Source organism: Terrapene carolina, unplaced genomic scaffold (genome assembly GCF_002925995.2).
Source record: "Terrapene carolina triunguis isolate 2854851 unplaced genomic scaffold, T_m_triunguis-2.0 Scaffold837, whole genome shotgun sequence".
NCBI lineage: Eukaryota > Metazoa > Chordata > Testudines > Emydidae > Terrapene > Terrapene triunguis.
The window spans coordinates 211,724-234,221 of NW_020665188.1; the positions used below are offsets into that span (position 1 = coordinate 211,724).

The 22,498-nt window shown below is 51.5% G+C and overlaps 1 protein-coding gene across 1 annotated transcript in view; it reads right to left on the reverse strand.

Moving 5' to 3' along the window:
- The window catches only part of DGKG (diacylglycerol kinase gamma), a 113,997-nt gene that overhangs the window by 85,402 nt on the left and 6,097 nt on the right, over window positions 1-22,498 (reverse strand). Inside the window, exons 2-7 of the mRNA XM_026660821.2 lie at window positions 20,792-20,868; window positions 10,580-10,600; window positions 8,175-8,340; window positions 6,356-6,418; window positions 4,295-4,552; window positions 3,004-3,174 (exon numbers count right to left, since the gene is read on the reverse strand). Of these exons, the coding sequence (XP_026516606.1) occupies window positions 3,004-3,174; window positions 4,295-4,552; window positions 6,356-6,418; window positions 8,175-8,340; window positions 10,580-10,600; window positions 20,792-20,868 (756 nt within the window). The remainder of the gene's footprint in view (window positions 1-3,003; window positions 3,175-4,294; window positions 4,553-6,355; window positions 6,419-8,174; window positions 8,341-10,579; window positions 10,601-20,791; window positions 20,869-22,498) is intronic.

A 22,498-nucleotide genomic window follows, 5' to 3' on the forward strand; every position in this document is an offset into this window, starting at 1 on the left:
AATAGAGCCAGGTTACACTAACAACTAGGTAACTGGCTTTAAAATCTGGAGTATGTGTAATTTGAAAATGGCCCTTCTTTAAACTGGAGATGGATTTTCCTAAGGTTATTTTTAACATTTACTAATTAAAAAAATTATATGGCTCCTTCGCTGAAACCAGAAGACGTGGCCCGTGCTAGTCATCTGCCGGTGTTTGTGCATAAGTCTGTTCAAAGCAACTGGCTGTTTAAAACCAAAGCCGGTTGTTGTTCACTGCGGAAGAGTAAACCACGTGGAAGTCACAGAGACATTCCGGGGCTTATGCAGGGCTGGGCTAGGGGCAGCCCTGAAGAGAACGGGAAGGACGGGCGCAGAAGGGAGAGAAGCCAGCATTAGGGGTGAAGATACAGGGGCTGCTGGGAAGCGAGAAGCAGCATGTGGGGATTCCCTGCCTGGGGGGAGGGGATGCAATGGGAAACACAGCAACTAATGAGCGTGCAGCCTGGCAGCACTGCTGCGTTTCATACAGCAGAGCGGATGACCTAACCCCAGCTCCTCTGGGCAGGAGAGAACACACATAGGCGCTGCCCAGGCTCCCCACACGGCCTCCCTCAGCATCACGTGCCCAGGAATAGTGGGGGACGTAGCAGCCAAGGGTTCGTCCCCATTAGCATTCAGCACAACCCAGTTAACATGTGCGAGAAAGCACAGCCTGACCCCTTTCAGGAGCCTCTCTACTGTAGGCAGCAGCTTTGGGTGTTGCAGGTTAGCAGCACTTGGATTGATGACACAGGCTGGGGGAGAGGCCACCGTATATGGACTTAAAGATGAATGTTGCTTAACAAAGAGCTCCCAGAGGTTTAGGTTTCCCATGGCTATGACTGGTACTGTGGCAGTGCCCAGGGACCAGAGCTGGCTGCACTGGGTGAGTCACTGGACAGACGAGGAAACTCAGAACCCTCCTTGCCCCAGAGAGCTCCCAGCGAGCTGACGCTTTTCAAACAGCTGAAAAATGCAGCTTCAGTCAGCCCAAAAGCATTCATGATTTTGACACAAATTTACAGAATAGTTTCAGTCAGTTTCTTCCCCAGGCTCAATTCACAAGGGGATGGGGGGCTGTGTATCATGGGGGTGCTGAAAGCCATTGAACCAAAACATTTCATTTCAGGTCAGTTCAATAAACTGAAATAGTTTCAATTGGACTGAAACTGTATTTTCCATCACAAAATTATTCTGAAGGAAAAGTCCCAACCAGCTCCATTTAGCACTGCCATTGGCGAAGTCCCAGCTGCTAAAAAACAAACTGGGGAAACATGGACATGTCTAGCTAATCCGGCATTTCTTTCTTTCATTGCCAGGCAGAGCCCAAGATTTAAATGGAGACAGAAAACTAGAGCCCTGCGCAGATAAAAAATTTATATCCACATCTGATCCGCGATCTGCAAACATGGTCCACGGATGTCTGCATCCGCGAATATGAAGCAGATATCTGTAGAGTCCTGCAAATCTGCAGAGAACCTGCGCTGTCCTTTGGAGAATGGTGCGCCTCTTATCTCTGTCTCCCTTCACTGCCTCTTCAGAATGGAGGCCCCAGGTCAGACTGTTTCCCCAGAAGAGAGGTGGCTTTGAAGGCTGAGTGCAGCGGGATGAAGAACAGGGGCGTGGGCGGGGGAGTTTGCTGCTTTTTAAAATTTAATCAGAATTGGAAAAATTTCACCCACTCTGGTGGGGTGGTGAGGCATGGGAGCAGTGATGCTCTGGAGGAGGTGGGGTGGTTACAATACTGGTCTGAAAGAGCTGGGAGGCAAAGGGGGGCAGAAATCAGACACACCATTAATCAGGGAATGTCATAGAGCCTTGGCTCTTCATCTGCAGCTCCTGGACACCAGGTGGCAATGAGTAAGATGCAAGTCAAATCCAAACTGCTTTTAAAAAAATGAAAATGAGAGAGTATTCTGGACTGAAGCACTCCCCTGAGATCAGCAAAGCCACTTGCTTTTTACTGTCATAATCTGGAGTTTTCCTTTCATGGAGTCACACATCTGAGACCACCTCGACCGTCATCCTTGTCACTGCCCCACACACCATGGCCTCTTGGGACAACACAGCAACTCATATTTTCCAGCTCTAAACAACACAGACCCCCATCACTTGAGGGAAACCAAGGCCTTGTCTGCATGGGACAGGTTTATCATCACAAATTTAAACCAATCTAGTTATAATTGCCTATGTGAATATGCTCATATTGGTATAAGAGGGGCTTTAGTCTAGCTTAGTTTAGCTTGTGTCTCTTGGGAAGGAGGCTTAAGCTAAACCAAATGAAGCCACATTTCTACTGGAACAGGAGTGTCCACATGGTGGGTTATAACTGTACCAGTATAACTGGTAAAATTTTCCCACGTAGACAAGGCCTGATTTAGCTGTTAGCCTGTGACAGTAATGCAATCCTGATTCCATGCAGTAGAGGGCAGTGGTGTGCAACCACTCTAATAAGTCCATCACAATACAGTACTTCACTGGGGACAGGAGTCCTCTCGGTAAGCTAGCAAGCTTGTTTCTCTCACCAACAGATGTTGGCCCAATCACAGATATGACCTTCCCCACCTTGTCTCTCTAATATCCTGGGACTGACATGGCTACAACTACACTGCATGCACCATTGACAGAAATAGATGTACGAGTGACAGGGGAACTATGGCAAACACTGATGTTTCCGCTGTTTTCTCTTTTAAATATTGCTATTGCTCCAGAAAAGCTCATCTCAGATGCATTTTGCCTTAGCCCGGGTTATAGCAAAGTCAGGTATGTTGCTAGGGTCACGCGGAGTGGGTGGGCCAGCTGGGAACACAAGACTCTCTCCACCCTCACAGTCTTTTCTCCCTTCTCCCAGTGACCCATACAGAACAGCCTTTCTGAACCAGTCCTCCCAGCTCTCCCCACCCAGCCCCACCTTTAAACAAGTCTCCTGGAGCCATGTCTCTGGTACTTTCGGCTCACGTGTTCTCCATGTCCACCAGCACTTACACTCCAGCTTGTCTTCAGCCCGGCCCCTTTCCAGCAGCGACAGGTAGCAAACAATGTCCTTCAGGTAGGCTACCTGAGACACGAGGGTCGGCTGGTGCGGATTGGCCATTTTCAGGGAGTTGTGGGTCTTGCGCAGGCTGAACGGTAACCTCTTCTCTAGGCTTCGTGAGCCTGTGGGAGGAGAGGAGAAAATTCAAGGCCACCCCAAAAATGCCAGCTCCACCATTCCCGGTCTTTCCCGCGTGACCTGACCCCTCGCCAAGGCGTTTTGTGCTCAGTTCCATGAGTAGGACTGAGAGAATGCGAACAGAATGTGTAAGAACATCCCGTCTTGTGGTATTTTTGTGCTTCCATGGCACCAATTCATTTCACAGAGACCACCAGACAGCTGTCGGCTGGCATGACTCTCAGCCACTAGAGGATCGATGACCCATGGATGAAAGACCGACCTGGCAGGCTAGGCAGAGGCCAAGGGCTGGGCTGTATAGGACATGCTGATCCCTGAACCACATGCTCTTCTCTGCACCATGCACCGGAGTTAATGGAGGAAATTAAAATAAAAGGGAGAGGCAGCTTGTTGGCTTGCCAAGGCTCAGACCAGACACTCTCAACACGCAGCCCAGCATGCCCTGGCCCTGCACAGATGGTTGGAGCTGGGGATATTTCCTGCCCTCCTCTTGCTTGTGGAACTCGGGACAGAGATGAGTCACTTTACCACCCCGTCGGCCTCTGGGACCACTGCTGCTATGTAATTAAGACATTGACGGACGGCGTCTCTGTGGGCTTGGAGACTTATGTCTCAAGTCACAAGCAAAGGTGCTAAGATGCTCTGGCCCCCACTGCTATAGAACTGCTTCTCCTGCTGGGATTGGACAGACTGTGCATCATCCGTAACTCATTTGGCTTGGCATTCAGAGGATCAAATCCCCACCCAGAGAACATCCCCAGGTGGAATCTATTGCCTCACAGAACCCAGCTTCCAAACACCCGTCACGCCCCTGTGCAATGGTTTGATTCTGAGACACTCTCCCACAAATTAAGAGTCCCAGAGTCAATGTCCCCATTTCTCTCAGGGGCCAAGAGAACTGGTACAGGCCCTGAGCTCTGCTGGAAGCACCGAGCTGGCTTTGCAGCCAGATTGGTCCCATTTATCTGCATTTCCTCTCTAGGCAGGAAGATGAGGGAAGAAAACAAAACCCCAAGCTCTGGCTTTTGTCAGCTTATCCCTATAAGAGGCCAGGCAAAGCCAGGGAGCCTGTGGGCTGAGCCAGAGGCCTGCGGCAAAGCTCACCTGGGGACTGAGGGCTGAGCACTGCCCCGGCGGAGATCTTCGAGGAGCCTGATGAATTGTGAGCAGAGAGGGTGCCGGCTGTGGATTTCTGAGAGGAGGACCTGGACCAGTTGGGAGAGGCGTTCCCGAGGGCACTGGTGTTGGCTAGAGGTGTAGGGATCAGAGAAGCGGACTGCTGCTCTGTGAGGCTAGAGGGGGAGCTCCTGGAGTCAGGAGTGTGTCTTCCCAGGGCACTTAAGAGAGTTTTCCCATTGATCCCTGAAAGGCAGACACAGGAACATGGAGAGTGTGACATCAATGCCCCAAACCCACCTGATCGTCCCTAAAGATGGCTGAACCAAAGGAGCAGGCCCCAGCACATGGGCCCAGAGTCCTGCTGGGGCTTGGACTGCGCCAGGTTTGGAGAACCCATCTGGGGAAGCCGCTCCTGGGGCAACACACCTGGACTGTGTAGCATACATGCTTGCCCTGCCCTCTGGAGTCATTAGCCAGTCCCCGGGCCAGTGTGAAATAATCAACAGGACAGTGGTCCATCCCCTGGGATCTCCCAAGGGCAGTAGTACCTGGACTACTCCCTCCATTTGTGAGGGATCTGGGGCTCTGCCCCCTCCCTAAGGGTCGTCCCACTTGGCCAAGGGACAGACAGTTCTAGAGGTTCCATGGAATCTCCCTGGGTGATCTGAAAAACAACCCCTGGGAATCTCCCCTCCCCCTCACCTCCTGCTGCTCTGGCCTGTGCCCTGGGGCTCCCACCCATGTGGGCTGCCTCACATCCCTCAGTTGGCTGATCCCTTTCTGGCCACCAAGGGCAGGCTCCGCTCTCCAGGGTACGCTCCTGGATCTCTGCGCTGCCCCTCTCACACATACCCCTGCCTCCAGGAGCTGGAGCAGAGCTGGGCGCAGAGCATCTCTGAGCAGCTGCCCACCACATGCTTCCAGGATGCTGGCTGATCCACCAGTTTCCCAGCCTGGGTTTTCAAGGCTGGTCTGCTGAGGCATCTCCGCTCTGCCTCTCTCCACTTACCTGAGGGATCTTTAGGAGGGAAAGGGGCAAGTCCCATGGGGCTCTGTGCTGCTGAGGGAGCAGAGAATACGCACTATGGGACTAGGAGCTGTGCACAGAGAACATGAGGAGCAGCTAGGCTGGCGATGAAAGGCCACCATGGAAAAGTCCTACAGACGGTAACAGGAAAATCCAGGGGGCTAAATAACAGAGAATGCCATCCCCCATGCTATCCCATAGTCCCCTATAACCACCGCCAGGGAGATAATTCTCCATTACACTCTAGAGGACACTTAAACCTACAGACAGATTCTCATGTCCCTAGCTAGCTGGAACCTAGACAGGGAGATTGACACCTGGGAATCACTGCCTGGGGGATATTCAGCCTGGCCTTGCCAACTGGGCCCTGATTCCACACACAAGAGGGTCCACACTGCCGCTGCTTTCCCCGGCCTTTGAGCTGGGTTCTTTCTGATGTGCTATTAATTGGCCAGAAGGAGTCACCGGAGTGATGCAATTCCATCTCCTTTGTAAACCAGCTTTTCACATTAGTCTCAGCACATGTCAGAGGATTCCTTAGACCTCTGGGCCCACCTGCAGGTGTTTCTTGGCGCTCCAGGCCCCCATCTCTATGGGGCTCCCTGCATATGAGATTTAACAATTTATTCCAGACCTGCAGCTGCCTAGAGTGCACTTGAAACAGATCAGCACCCCTCGTACTGACTGCAATTAGGAAAGGACCTGGCCAGGTTAAAGAATAACACTCATCTTCTTCTTCTGCACTCAGCTGACTTGAGTAATACATTCCCCCACAATGTAACACCAGACATACAAAGCCCTGCATGCCAACACTTCCAGACCAGCCACTGGAGGTGAGGGGTGGGCGGGGTGGGGTGGGGGGGAGGGTGTCTGTCCTTGGCAAACAAGGGAGACAAAGCTGGAACTCGGGCTGGGTGGAAGCTTGTTAGTTTGTGTCTGTCAGTTGATTGCTTTCCCTCCCGTTTTAGTTTGGCTGAGATTGCATATGACATGCCATGAGTCACAAACACAGTGGGTACCTGTGACGGGGGCGCAGGCCACTTCAGTCTGGATGGAGATGCCCGCATCAATGGATTTTGGCTCTGAGCACGTAGGAGAAGCAAAAGAATAAATACATGGAATGTGTCTGCAGTCATCTGAGCTCTATGAGAAATAGTGCAGTAGTCCCCGCCCCTTTTATCCAACCTCCCCTTCCTGGGAAAAAAGTCAAGGAAGCAAAGCATTTAGTGACAAGTACTTCTACCAAAGTTCAGTGGTTGGGCATGGCCACCTCGTCATGGATCTGTTGATTCCTTCAGAGCCACATCTCCGCCAAATGCCAGTGTGGGTGATACTCTATTCATTATGGTAAATATTAACTTTACAGACATAGAATTAGCCTAATAATTTGGCACTGGGAGTCAGATGTTCCCATCTGAGGAGCTGTGATAGGCAGACAGAGGGAATGCAGCATGTTCCTATCTCCTCCAGAGCCCTAGGGTGCAAGACCCACATCTGGGAGCGAGGTAGCCCCCCTTGTGAATATTACATTGCACTATCCAATCCTACTGGGTGGGTGAGGATACACGGCACCTACTGGAACCCACAGCCACTGCCTTGGGCTGCACAATGGCACACGCTGCACCCACCCACCCCAGTCTTGAGTGGGCCACACTATCCCAATCTGTGGGATGTGTGCTGGGTGCTGGGGCATATGGCGTCTGCAGTCACTGTCCATGTCTCTGAGGCTGAATGGGGAAACAATGCTGCGGCTCCAGCTGATATGCCGTGGCCTGGCCTCCCCATGATGGAGGCCACTGTGAGCACTTAAATCCTGTGCTCCAGTCCCTCCACTCTGCTCCCACTGCCTGGTCCTCATCCTAGATCAGGTGCCAGCTACAGCAGAGACCATGTTTTCACGTATAGACCACCACCACAGCTGCACTCTTCTGGGACAATGCAGTCCCAAAGCTCAGAGAGAAGTACGCGAGAGCTAGGGATAAAGCATTCTTTGCCACAAGGACCTGGCTACAGAACAATCTCCCAGAGGAGGGGAGGCCAGGCCAGGCCAGAGTCTGACGAACTTTAGGAAACACTGCAAAACTCTCCTCTCTGAGGAAGCCTTTCCACCATCAACAGTCCGACATTCACAACATAAGCACACCCAACCAGACCCAAGGGAAAGAGCTTTCCATACCCTGAAAAGGGAGGAGAACCAGAGACTCCACGGTGCTCACCAAGGCTCTCGCTTTGCCACTCCACTGTACGCGGAAGCAGCTTAGATATTACAGCAATGGGCAGCAATGCGGAACCTCATGGTAGGCAGGAGTCCGCGGCACGCTGGTTGTGCGCTCAGTACAGAGACAGATGGAGGCTGCCCAGACCATAGGAGTGCCAGCTGCACAGTTCTGTTTGCGGGGCAGGAGATCACTGGAACTGGCTCTACTTCAGCAGATTCTAACTATTTACAGCCAGGCAAACTGGAGACCTAAGCAACTTGTGGGTCCACTGGGAGCAAACCTCTTCCCAGCAGCCTGTGATGTGCATGGCCGCGTAAGGGCAGACATTTGGGTGTGTTACTGAAGTACTAAAGAGGGGTCAAAAAGAACTGGAGAATGTTGCTGTGAAGAACAGACACCCTGGCACCTCCAATACACAAGATTCCTAGAGCGTAAGGCTAGAGGGACCATTAGATCATCTACTCTGAGCTCCGCTATCACCGGCCAGTGGATGCCACCCAGTAAAGGATGTTGACTTCCATTTCTAACCTCACACAATATCACGAGTTGCCCGTGCCCCGCATCGGCTGCCAGTGTGCAGAGCAGACAGGAGAGCAGGAGCAGGCCAGATGTTGCTTACCCAGGATGTTGAGCTGTGAGATGCTGGAACCTTGTCGCTGAGACTCTGGGGAATACTGGCAGATCTTGCGTTTGAAGGACATGAAGAGGTGCTGGCAGAGCTCCTCAGGAATATCCACCTCCAGGTACGTCTTCATGAAGAGCCGAAACCCCTCGTAGTCAATGGGCTACGGAGGGGAAACAAAGGATGCTGTTAGAAATACCCTGCCCACTCACAGAGCCGCCTTCGCTCTGCTCCAAACCATGGTTTCCACAGGGCGGTTTGCTTCCCACAGTACGCTCCAGGCAGGACTCTTTCTGATATGCTGATGGGAAAGGGCAGAAGGGTTTTCCAAACATTGCCAGTGTCTACACCAGGGGGGTATGAAACTGGGAGCTGCTTGGGGAGCCCTTGGGGAAGCCACACCCCAGGAGCCTGGTGGAACATGCACGATCCCATTTTGAACATCTACAGGACTGTGAGCGGGGTCTCGTGGATGGAGTTTGGTTTGTGGGAGGTACTTCCCCCAACCCCCGCCAGAATTCAACCCCTGCCATCGGGTGTGACGGCTTTAACTCCTCCACACCCAGCCTCCTGCCCTGAAAGCGCTGAGGCCAGGCCCTCCATGGGCACGACAGCTCACATGCCAGCCAGCCAGGAGCCGCTTTGCTGGGCTACACTGCAGGGACTGGAAAGGGGAAATGTCTTCATACCACCCTTCCCTTCCCTCCCAGCTAGCACGACTCTGCCCGAGCTCCCTCCTCCTGGCCATGCAGACGTATCCCCGGCTGCCCTTTCTGTGCTAGGGCACAGGGAGATGATCCCCACTCTTTACCGGCCCAGAGGGGAGGCATTGTGTAGCTCCTTGGCCACAGCAGGAAGCAGGTCGCTGAGCCCAGGAGATTTCCCTTTCATTGGCTGCACTGGAGAAGGGTGAGCAGATGTTGGGAAGCTGCCAGCCTCCCTATTCTCACAAGCCCTCTCGGGGCTGGACGCTGGCACGAGCGAATAGTAACTGCCCCCTTCCCCTCAGCTCCTGGTGGACAGGAGCCCACCACCTGTCCCCAGCATGGCTGGATCTGACTGGTACCCGCGCTGGCGGTGCTAGTGGAGAGCTGATGTGCCCGGATGGAGATGCCAAAGGGAGCCATGCCCTGCTCTTTTCCATGCGGTCTCTGCCTGTCGTGGTGCCATTCTCCTGCGCTGCCATTGCACACAGCACTGATCTGAACAGGGCTCTGCGGAGGGACGGGGCACTTACTACTTCCCACAAAGCTACTGCAGAAGCTGATGTTTCTCCCCCCTGTTCTCAGCCCCGAGGGAGAGCCCTTGGAGACGCTACGTGGGGAGAGGTGTGGTGAGCCCCCGTCCAGCATGTCTACATGGCAGACATGGGGTCTAAGTGCAGCATGCGGGGAGAGGGCAGAGAGCTTTGATCTAGCTAGCTCGTGTACCGAGAGCAGTGACTGCACCACAGCATGGGCTGTATAGAGTCTGGGGTCTCAGCACCCAAGCTAGCTCAATCTACATGCGGTGATCATCCCCCGATTGCAGGGCACACACACCCCAGACCTGCCACTTAGCTTTTCAAATCTTTCCTCAACAAGCAAACCCTCCAGTCTCCTGCCTCCGTGCATGGCACATCTCAGCCCCGGCACTGCTCGAACTGAGCTTTCTGAGTTTAACAACACAGGCATTCGTTACCCACACAGGCCTTTGACCTAACATTTCATGGCAACGTGCCTGGGGCATTGAGGTCCGAACATCTCTGTTCACTTGGGCGGCGTAGCCAATAGCTCCTGCCGCAGTGACGTGCAATCACAGCCGTTTCCATGGATAGTTTTGGAAAGTTAAAGCGCTTGTCCAATTTTCAGTGATTTCTGTCCGGTATCACCTGCGGCGCATGGGCTAATGTTGGGTCTGCGGAACACTATGCACAGAGCTATATGGAGGGATTCCCTGGCCCATCAAGATGGGACTGTACCCACGCTGGGTGGCGTGGAGGAGTACCCAGACCCATCTCTGGCCTGGCAGGGAAATACCAAACTCCTTGGATCTGGGAAAGGCCGCAACTGTCTGTCGTCGTTGCAGAGGTTTTCTGGCAGTGCCAAGTGCACCCCTCGCCACCTCCCATTGCTAGAGGGGAAAACTGGCTACCCAGCAGCCGGGACATTGCCATTTGCTTACTGTCTTGTGGGGCCCTAACAAAAGTGGCTCTCCCTGGGCTCTGTACCTTTCTCCTGGTGCTGACTGGTCTTTGCTTACCCTGTGGGGACCTGCTGGCCACAGGTGCGTGGCTGGGTGATGGCTTCCCTGTTGGGACTCCTAGCTGAGCGTGCGAAAGCCAGCATGCAGAGCCGAAGCTAATAGCCTAACCACAGCCACCCACCACAACTCAAGTGGGGAGAAGAAGGCAGGTCTCTTACTTGGTTCAGGGTATCTTGCTTCTGCAGCAGATGAGAGCAGAGAAAACAGAGAGGAGAGTTTAGTGAGCAGCAAGAGGGCAGGAGCCCTGGCAGTGCTAGCACACACCCAGAGACACACTGCAGGGAACGGCGTTGCCACCTTACTTTGCAAGGTTCAGGCTATGTGTGGTGTTTTTCTGACAGTCCCACCTGCCGGAGTCAAGAGACTGCAGGAGAATCTCAGCTTTCATTTATAAGCAAGGGAAGTTTCCAGTCCCACCACTGCACAGAAAAGCTTGAAAATGTGACCCGAGTGTGCCCTAAAAGCTCGAAAACTGGGAGGAAAATAAAAAGAACCCAAAGTTTGTTTTAAAACTTGTATGACTCTTCAGCTAATCTCATGGTTTTGGGGGACCTGGCTCATGCTTTGTGAATATTTGGGGTTGGTGATGCTGGGGAAGTGGGAAAGAGAGGCCTTTAAAGAGTTAAACTACAAAAGTAACCAGTTGGTGCTTCTGCTGCTGTTCCCAAGGAACCCCTAACCCAACCCTGTGCTTTACACTGCACTGCCCCAGCTCGGTGGGGTGGAATGGCCTAGCAGGCTGGAGCTCCCAGTCATGCTTTGGCAGCCGCCTCGCTCCTGCAGAACTTCTGAGTAGTTTTGGGCAGAGCAGGCATTGACCTGCCCAACACCCAGATGCAGAGGAGAGTGCTAGGCCCAGCACTCAGCAGTGAGGCTACAGCCCGAGCACCGGGGTAATTGCAGGTGGTGACTGCAGGAGAGGGGCAGAATGTCAGAAGGAAAAGGGGAGAGACAGAATGAAGGGAGGAAGGGCAGGACCCATGGGAAGGACCAAGGGGGAAAACAGCCACGGAAGGGGAAGGAGGTGGTAATGACAGGAGCAGGGAGCCATGAGGAGACGTCAGAAGACGACATTGAAGTGGACAGATGAGAAAACAGCCAGCCAGCAGGGCAGGTGGATGACCCGAAGCAATGATGGGCTGGGGTAACAACAGCTTGGAAGAGGGAGGGAGGGAAAGGGAAAACATCTGCCAGCTAGCCAGAAGGGTCCAGAAAGCAAAGATGACCACAGAGCTGGACACTACCATTCTTGATCCACCATGGGGACAGCAAGGCTTGCCTGGAGCAGGGGTTCTCAGCTTGGAACTTGTGGCTGCCAATGGGGCGAGACCACCTTTCTTTCCTTCATGGCTAGATGGGTAGTGGTGGTGGCGGCCCTGGAACTTTTCCATATGGTGACCCCAAGTTTCATCAGAAAACCAAAAACCCCTGCCTTAAGGGGTGTACTGAGGAAGAGGACATGTTTACCCAACTGAAGGGTGGCCATCCTTTCACCCTGGCCTCTCGGACTTGGCATATGGGGATGTATTTCTCATTGGCTTATGCCTCTGTTGTCACACCCAGAGCTCTTGTCTGTCTTGATGGAATTGCAGGTCAGCTAATGAGAATGTCACAAAATGATCTTAAAATTTTGAAGACAAATGGAGCTTTATGTTCATCTTGGTATTTATACCCCTCATTGCCACAGCAGCTGAATGGCGCTGAGCAATCGTCTATCCGGGGCAACAAATGGACCTTCAGAGCTGGCTCCTCATCTGATGTCACTTGACAAATCTGCACTGCAGTCACTAGACCTACACCAGTTCACACCAGCTGCAGATCTGGCCCTCTGCGGGAAGTCACCGAGATTGTACTGCTCGGGTGGGTGAAGTCCCTTGGCTGTATTATTCCATCACCAGCAGCACGCTATTATCACCCAGAAGTGCACATGCGGTTACCTTCTATTGCTCAAACAAGCTTTTGCAGCAACACACATAGAAACAATGCCAGTGGGATTCTGGAGGCATTGTACCTGGGAGCACAAAGTGTGAGTCACCAGAGCCCAGGGTGCAAATTACTTCGTTCTTGTCTCCCCAATGCTATTGTTCATACTTTTATAGGTAAGGTCTGAGCCGGGTTTTTGGGCAGGAAAGTGGCAGATAGTTTAAGGTGGGCGCCAATGCTTTGGCAGATGCAAAGAATCTATTGGAAAAATCAGTGGACTGACTAGGTTAGCTGGTACTTACAAGTAAGCAGGGGAAGCTAGTGGAATGGGGTAGCTGGTCCAATAACAAAGTGGTTTGCTAAGCCAGATTTCTACAAGGCTTTATTCAAGTACCTTCGTGTTCCCGGGGTATAGGGAAAGGACGCAGGCTTTACATAAAACTCAACTCAAATAGAAAACACCAAGGTTGGGCAACTGGCCTACCTGGGAGCAGCAGACTGACTAGCTCTGCCTCTCCAGAGATTATCCCCCACTATGATAGTATGGATTCCTATGGTCCCTCTGAGGACCCGCTTTGAGTGTCATGAATGACACATAGCAATGAGCTGCATCAAGCAGGAGAGGGAGGGATCTAGAAGCCTGCTGAAAGGGTCAATGTTCCGTCCAGTTTCAATTAATGTTCATCTATCCCCTGGAAGTGGGAAGACCAAAGAGGCGGAGAAATAACTAGAAATATTGGCAAGAAAAGCATAAAATAATAAAGGGCAACACATGGGAAATAATGAGGCCAGCGTCCATGCGCAGAAAGTAGGAGCAAGTTCAGTAGTAAGCGCTGGCAGTGATAGTGGGCACCAAATTAGATAGAAGTTCCCAACTGGATGGAGCTGCATAAAAGGCCAGTGATGGGCTCCATTCACAGAGCAGGGAGGTGAAGGACCTTCTCAGGGAGCAGTGTTGCCCCTTCATCTGGTATGCTGCAGTCCTGGAGACCTCAGGACCAGACAGATACTGATAAATTTGATGGAGTTCAGAGAAGTGCAACAAAGTCCTTAGGGTGCTGGAGGGACTGATTTATGTGGAAAGACTCGAGAACTGAATCCATAGTAGATCGCACAGCTAAGTGATAGCTGAGGGAGAGGGGTTAGTAGGCCCTGGAAGGGTGAAAATACCAGGAGTGGAGAAGAAATGAACTTGAGGGGGGTCTAACCAGGAATAATTCATCCAGTGAAGGGTTCTTTCCCACTGTACATTTGCCAGTGTCTAACTTCCTTGGGGAAATAGCAGAAACCCATCACCTGAGCATTTTAAAAGTGGGCTGAATCGAGTACTAGGGAGCGTTCTGTAGAACACAATCCTGTATTTGCTCAGGAGCAGACTAGATGACTCACTAGGTCTCCATCTCTAAAGTCCGTCCCTGTCATCTCTGGGCCACAAGCGTCAAAGGGCAATTCTAATTTGAAACAGCCAGAGTAGTCGGACCACGTGGGGGCCACTGAGAGGAGTGGGAAGATCAAGTCTGCCAGGACATCTCTGAAGATGCTATGGGAGTGAGCAAACCCACTAAGATTTTCCCAGAAGGTGCCAACGTGGGTGGGAGGAAGGGGTTTCACATGGGTCCCAGGATGGCTCCCTCACGAATGGCAGGGAAGGCGTGCGAGGAGCAGCACTTTGTTTACTAAATTACAAACATGCTGGAGGAAATTTTTATCTTCGGTCAACTCCCCCTGTCCTGCAGCTGATCTGTGCTTCGAAGACATTTTAAATGTAATTAGTCATTACACTACTTTCCCCAGAATGCATTACACCTACGCAATCCCTTCTGTGTAAGAGGGACACACTCACTGTGAAAGACACATCATAGGAGAGGAACAGCCAAAGGCACCGTAGGCAGGAAGCAGTTAGAACTCACTGAGGTCCACCCACCACACATCATTTGTACAATGGCCTGTTTTCTCCTAAGTGCCTGTCCACCGCTCTTTAATAGGCTCACAAGCACAGCTCCTAGTGATGCCTTTTGTTGCTCTGTTCCATGTGGTAATTACCTTTGGAGACAAGAAGTTCCCTCTGTGCTGGCTCCTTGTCTAAAGTCAGTTTGTATTCTTTGGCTCTGGACCCTGTTGTGTTCTTGAATAGTTCCGCCGCTTTCACTGCCTCTCCTTGCTGAGGACAACCTACTGCCTGTTCTTAATCACCTCGCTTCGAATGATTCTAAACCAAACATCCCTGAGCTATTTACAGTTACAACCTCTGCTAAAGGCTCTGTCCTACTGGATCTCATCTGAGTCTTTCAAAAAGCATCGTCTACAAAACCCAGCCGTACCAGGAGACATGTTACAAGGGACAGACTCTTCCCAGACCTAGTCCGATAGGCGAGTCCATTGTCCCAGCCTTGTTCATGGCTAAAGAGTGGGAGTTGGAAAGTGTGAGGGGGAACGGACACAGGTTTCATTGGGGGAGCACAGACATATAGGGAGAAAACGGGGGTGGGGGTGTTTCATTTGCAAACAGTGAAGCTGAATGCAGATACGTTGAACCAACAGGACTTTATTAAACCCTGTGCATGGCTCTCTCTGTCCATGTGACTGAGCTGCTTCCAACCTAACTCCCTGTATTCCCCGTTCTGTCATCAATGCCCAAAACTGTAGATAGTGCAGCATGTTAATAGATTCAGTGCCTTGGTCCTTTTGCCCCAACTCACTGATGCTGGGTAGATGTGCCCTTCTCAGGGTGCCAACTAACATCAGTAATGGTCCTGGACCATATCTGCTCTCTACCTGGTAGCACTGGAGGTGCATCAACATGTGCTCAAATCTCTTTGGAGCACTAAGATGTGGCTTTGCCATGATTGTCTCTAGGGGTTTGTGGTCTGATTGCCCTATTGCTTAATGTCCATAGGTGTCCGGGTGGAATCATTCCACTCCAAACACCACATCCAGAAGCTCTTTTTCTCTTCAGGCCTTACCCCTCTTCAGTCTCTGACAGGGCTCTGCTGGCGTAAGAGATCGGCTACTCCTGCAGAAGAGCTACACTCAATCCTTTCTCCGATGCTTCACACTGGAATGTCAGAGGCTCTTCTGTCTGGTGGTATTTCAGGACAGGGGCATCCATTATTATTTGTTTCGGTGTGTCCAATGCTTGCTGTTGGGGACCTGCCCAGTCTCACTCAATATCCAGCCTTGTGAGCTGATGTATGGGTTCCGCCACTGCAGCCAGATGTGGCCAGAACTTGGACAGAATTTTTATCGTTCCTATGAAGCACCATTCCCCTTTCACATCCACTGGAGCTGGCAGGTCTCTAACTGCCTTGGTCTTGTTGGGACCTGCCTTCAGTCCCTTGCTGTGAGCAGATATCCAATGTATGTCACTTCATGCTGTTTGCATCATATTTTTTCTGGGTTGAGTTTTATATTCTTGTGCCTCCATCACAGTAGAAAAGATCATTGTTTTCTGTCACAATCTCGTTCAGTTTCTGTATTGTTGCTCCTCTCCCTACAATAAGAATATCATCTGCAATTATGTTCACCCCAGGCAGTCCTTCCAGCACTTGGGTGAGTCTTCTCTGGAACACATCTGGTGCTGGGCTTATGCCCATCAGCATGGGCAGCCACCTGTAGTGACCAAATGGTGTTGCAAAGGTTGTCAGCATGTTGCACTCTTTCTCCAGGCTTTTGTACCAAAACCCATTCCTCACATCACAGCTGTAGAGATTCTGGCTTTGGAGAGTTCTCGCAAGATGGCATGAGTTGTGAGCAGTGGACAGTGACATCTTTTCAAAGCCCAGTTCAGTGACTCTGGGTCTATGCAGATGTGTTATTTGCCTGATGGCTGTCCTGGCCTCTACAGGTGCTATGATTCATAGATTCTAAGGCCAGAAGGGACCATTATGATCATCTAGTGTGCCCTCCTGTATAACACAGGCCAGAGACCTGCCCCACAATAAATCCTAGAGCAGAGCTTTTAGAAAAAGAGCCAATCTTGATTTAAAAATTGTCAGTAATGGAGAATCCTCCACAACCCTTGGGTAAATTGATCCAATGGTTAGTTACTCTCACCATTAAAAATGGACTCCCTATTTTCAGTCTGGATTCGTCTAGCTTCAACTTCCAGCCATTGGATCATATTATACCTTTCACTGCTAGATTGAAGAGTCCATTATTAAATATTTGTTCCCCATTTGATGCCCCTGCTCTGCAGACTTCTAAACTCAATGCTGGATTACGTGGTGCCATTGGAATTTTCCTTCATGGTAAACACCCAGGTTCTACTATGGGGTGTACTTGCAGTTTCAGCTTTCTTTTGAGGCACCTCTTGTCTTGGAAAACATCCCCATATGCTCTTAAAATTGCCTCCATTGTCCATGGAACTCCCCCTTTTGCTTCTTGCTCTGCCTCTATAAAAGTCTGATGCTCCCCTCGATCAGATCCAGGGCTTGTACGGCTGTATGCCCCAAGAGGCGTCTGTGGTGCTTACCATCCACCACCACAAACTTCAGCTGGCCCCGGGGGTTGTTTTCCAGACTAGTTATAAGGAGGTGACATTTTTCTATGGGCTGCACTGTGCGCTCATTGTACGTTATTAGATTGCACCTGCTCTTTGTGATGGGCGTGTTCAAGTGCAATTCACACCAAGGAATCACTGCAGGAGGCCCCGCTAGCCTGCTGAAATCATACAAGGCTTTTCCCTAGTAACACTGTCGTATGCACAGAGGTTGGTCTGGTCTCTTGTTGCTTTCCTGGCCCACAGCCTGAGCCTGATATGCTCTCGGGCTCCAGAGAGAGTCATGGTGTCACCACCGCTGTCCAATGTGCCCTCCCCATCTTGTACAAGTCTGGCTGAAACTTTCTGGATCCTTCCTCTGCTCTGGCACACGCTGCTAAAATGGCTCAACTTGCCACATTCCTTGCAATGCTGCCAGTGCAGGGCCCGTCTCCTCTACCTGCTCATGCCGTCTCCCTCGGTAAGTGCATCTCACGATGGATATGGAGCCCTGGCCACCTGCTCACCTTTGCTGTTGTCTCACTGTACATACTTCTGGGGCTGTTGTGCCTCCTAAGGCGGTCATCTTTTCTCTTGTTGCTTCCACTGCATGTCCCATGGGTAAGCATCTGTCTAGTCTGAGATCATCTTCCTGGAGCAGCCGCTTCCGCAGGCAGGATCCCAAGTGCAGCAGACTGTCCTGTCCTGAATCAAGGAGTCTGACAAGCAGAGCTCTCCCTTGGGTATGGTGAATTGGGGCGATTGCCCCGGGTCCCACGCTTTGGGGGGCCCCACACTTCGGGGCTGGAGTGCCCACCGGCAGCCCCCCTACCAGAACCTCCCCACAGCGCCTCCTGCCTGCTGGCGGGCCCCGCTGATCAGCACCTCCCGCTCCCTCCCAGTGCCTACTGCCTGCCGTGGATCAGATGATTTGCAGTGTCAGAAGGCGCTGGGGAGAGGGGGGAGGAGAGAGGACGCAGTACGCTCAGAGGAGGGGGCAGAGCAGGAAGAGGTGAGTGGGCGTGGGGCTTTGGGGAAGGGGTGGAGTGAGGGCGGGGCCTGGCCGGAGCCAGGGGGAGCACCTCCCCCCAGCAGATTAGAAACTCAGCACCTATGTCCCAGGCCCCGCCCGCCCCTCGGGACAGCCCTGCTGACAAGTCCCCAGAATCGCATGTGGCAGCCAGTGTGCGTAAGGCAGTAGCATAGGGGTCCATCCCCTTCCCTTAGGATGGGCCTCTTGTCACTCTGCAGTTTCTGCATTGGGGAGCAATAGGTCACTGCTGTCAGGCTTGAGGCCATGGTGAGCTTCAGAACGGTGCCGACCTCTCTGCTCTGTTCCCTAGTACGGTAAAGTAGCAGTTTCCTTTTCCTGCTGTTGTCATCCTCCTGCATGGCCAGGTCTGTGCACAGCTCAGCTCCTCCTTCCCCTGGGTCCATCACTGGGCTAGGTTTGTGTCTGCACAATCCAGGGCTGGGGGTGTCAGACCGAGTGCCACGGCTCACCGCTCCGGTGCTGCCACTGCGTTTCATTTGCAAAGAGTGAGGTTGGAGCAGGTAAGCTGAACAAGGTGAACTTTATTAAACCCTGTGCACTGCTCTGTCCACATGGCCGTGTTGCTTCCAGCCCAGCTCCCGGCACTGCCTGTTCTGCTGGTGTCCCATCACTAATAGTCCCTCCAGGGAATATGGGTGCTCTGACTCCAGTTCCACTGATCATGATACAGAGGAGAGGGGCAAAGATCAGGTATTTGGGTAAATGGTGACAACCAAACCAACCAGCGGAGTCCAAATATTATTGATGGAGGGGAATGGGAAGGTGGCAAACTCTTTCCTCTCTGTGACAGACATGGAGCACAGTTGCCAACTTTCATGTGGGAAATAAGCACCCCGACTTTCACAATAAGCCAAAAATCAAGCTAATCCCATTTAAAAACAAGGCCCAAACAAGCCAATCCCTAAGAACCCCAACACTCTATGTGACTAGATCCCCCCGGCGTGCAGTCTGGGACTGTGGTGGGCCCACTGGGCATCCCCCTACCCTCTGCTTGCCCCCCCTTGCCCCTGCTTGCCGGGAGCTGATCAAAAAAAAGAAGCAACAAGCTACAACAAGAAACAAGGTACAAGCCAAACAAGCAACAAGCCACAAGCAAAAAAATAGCCAACAAGAAACTCACAAGCCAATTAAGCCAAAAAAAAGCACCCAATTTCTGCATTTTTTTCGCGGGGTTGACATGTATGACATGGAGGAGCTTTGTAATAATCTGAGAACATTGATATTGTGACAGACCCAGACCAGTGGGGTAGAGGAGTCTGGTAGAGGGCAAATATACTGGTCACTGGATGAGTAGTTTTCTGTTCCCTGAGTGACCAGAGAAGGGGCTGCACTAGAGTAATCAGGAACCTGCTAGAACCAGTTAAGGCAGGCAGGCTAATTAGGACACCTGGAGCCAATTAAGAAGAAGCTGCTAGAATCAATTAAGGCAGGCTAATCAGGGCACCTGGGTTTTAAAAGGCGCTCACTTCAGTTTGTAGTGCGAGAGTGTGAGGAGCTGGGAGCAAGAGGCGCAAGGAGCTGAGAGTGTGTGCTGCTGGAGGACTGAGGAGCACAAGCGTTATCAGACACCAGGAGGAAGGTCCTGTGGTGAGAATAAGGAAGGTGTTTGGAGGAGGCCATGGGGAAGTAGCCCAGGGAGTTGTAGCTGTCATGCAGCTGTTACAGGAGGCACTATAGACAGCTGCAGTCCACAGGGCCCTGGGCTGGAACCCGGAGTAGAGGGTGGGCCCGGGTTCCCCCCAAACCTCCCAATTGACCTGGACTGTGGGTTCTCCCAGAGGGGAAGGTCTCTGGGCTGTTCCCCAACCCACATGGTGAATCTCTGAGGCAAGAAAATCTGCCAATAAGCGCAGGACCCACCAAGATAGAGGAGGAACTTTGTCACAATATGTAACCTAGTTATTGAGAGAGAGAGTCTATAACTTATACTGGGATCATAGGATGCTTATCATAGGCCTATAATACTTGAATTCAAAGGGGACAAGCAGGAAAGCAACACAGTTTTCCCAAACAAGAACATCCAGGTACACACTTGAAAGACAATGGGTCAAGGATCCTGCTTCCTGTCTCCAAGTTGAAAGCCTGGTTTTCCCAAAGCTGGGAATTATCAGTCCTCCCAACAGTCCTGGGATTCATGGGACTGTCCTACTGTGAACCCAAAACCTCCCTGTCCTAGCTGAAGTAGAACATTTCCCACATTCAGGGCTGCCCAAAGGTTTGGCCTGCCCACCTCTCCACCTCCATCTCTGAGGGATTGAAGGGCCAAACCTGAGTGGCGCTGCGTCCTGCTTTAGCCACTTGAAATGCTGGGAGATCTGAGTTACTAGATCAAAGAGCTACACCCAGTTAAAAAGTTACTTGATTCCTGCCAAGGGGGTCAGTTGCCAGGGGCTGTCTAGGGAGTTGTCCGTTAGCTCTCACGCGGACACACACATGGGTCCTGCTGGAGTGTTTGAAGACATTAGAGCCTTCCCCAGCTTCAGGGAACGGTAAGCCTTAGGGAGAGGCAGGCAGGCGTACAGACTGGCTATTGTTTTTAAGATCTGTTTTCTCTTAAACACTTTTGTTCTAAATAAATTATCTCTTGCTTTCAGGAGAACATGTAGTCACTGGATACCACTGTCATTGCCCTGGAGGGAACAGACCTCCAGTTGCTCGACATACATCAGGCCTGCAGATGTAACTGCAGTTGATGCATGGGTGACTGCAGCCCAGAGCCTGGTGTGAGAATGGGAGTCACATAACTCCATCCTCAGATAGGTGATGGCTCAAGGCCTGAGACACGGTGCGCTTGGAAAGACCGGGGTGGGGAGGAAGAGGTGCAATTAGCTCAGTAGCTATGACACACTTATCAGCCTTTCTGGCCTGTTGGAAGGGGATGAATATGTAATGTGCTGATGTTATAAACCTTCTTACCTGCTCTGGGTTATATTTTGAGAGGACTCCGTCCCCTTGGAACTCTTCCAAGACATCCTTCAGCTTCTTAGTGGAATCTAGGAGGACAGAACCATATATGAAGCACTGTGATGCTGATGGAGGAACAGACTTCCCCGCTTGCCATGAAAACCATTAACACCAGATCAAGTTGTGATGTCACAAGCTTTCCCAGTGATATTAAGCCACCCATTTAGCAGTAGGACAGCTAGAGGCCTAGCATGCTAGGAACAGTACCATGTACTTACCCACCTATCATTTCCCCTTCTCTGGAGCAGACACCTGGTGCTCCACCCAGCATTACAACTGGGGTTATTCCTCATCTTCCATACTCCTAGTTACTTATTTTGAACCTCCTGCTCTAGCTTCACAATGTGCAGCCAGCAGGGGGAGCTGTACTCCCAGGCACGGGGCCCAAGCTGAGAAGACAAACTATCAAGTCTGACTGGTGAACATTACCAGAGGGTTGCTGTCTGCAGCCAGGGCACTTTAATAAATGCATAAGCGGATAAAGGATATACAAAACATGGAAATGAAGCCAGATCCCAGTCAGAGGGAATCCCATCATCTCTCTGCAGGAATGCTCCACAAGGGATTGAGATATTCTAACTGGAATTTAATGCAAAATTGGGTGATGTCCTGGGTGGTGTCTCATTGAGCACCAGTTGCCACCTTCAGGGACAGAAAAATTATAGCTGCGTCAGTAAATTCTCTTGTTCACCTGGTGCTCCCATTACAGCTGGGAAGTGGCCAGCCGTAAAACCAATCTGCACAAACAGGAGAGAAACTTACAACTGAACCAAAATGAAAACCTGCTCTGATTGGAGGGGGGTTTTGGTTGGTTGGTTTTTGCTTTTCTTCTTCCTTCCCCACCATGTAAAAGGTTTTAATGAAGGAAAAACAGCAAGAGAGACTGCAGAACCCACATCCAACAAAGACAACACATCTGTTTTGAAGTGATGGCTAATAGAATACACTGAAGACCAGGTAACTACACAGCAATGTTACTTGAACAAAGCACTGTGCTGTTCTACCCACGAAACAAGGAGCCCTCACAGGATGGGGGATCTTTAATGAATAGTTCATAGGTCTCACAAACCATTGAATTTATCCATCTGACAATAGTGCGTATGGACGCCAATCCAGGAGGTTCAAGGATGCTGAACTGACAGCTGCCAGACAGAAAGTGAGAGCACCACGCAGCTGGGCCATGTGCAGAAGCCCCTTTCATCTTAGCTGGGCCTGCCTCACTGCCATGTTTTTCCTCACATACCAGTTTCCTGCAGACTCCTGTTCTCAGAACCCTCGCCCTGCCAGGGGCACCAAGGAGAGGGAGAAAAATCAACACAAGACTAGAAAAAGTGCCTGCCTGGAAACAAAGCCCGGAGATGCCCAGCGGAACCTTCTGCCACTTCAAGTGGAGAGGACACATTGAGGAGTTAGCGAGGTTATCAGGTCTCTGCCCAGCTCCACCTGCCATCACTACAGGGAGGGCAAAACAAGGAGGAGCCTCCACGCGTGGCAGACAAGGAGGAAAAACCTAGCTGCAATGGATCCCAGAGCAGCAGGTGCCCAGGAGGGAGAACTGTGCCTACAAGCAGAATGGAGATCCTGCTTCACAGCAAGACCCCAAGGCAGCGCAGACTGGATGATTGTTCTCATTGCAGTGTTCGAACTGGGCGGAGTCTT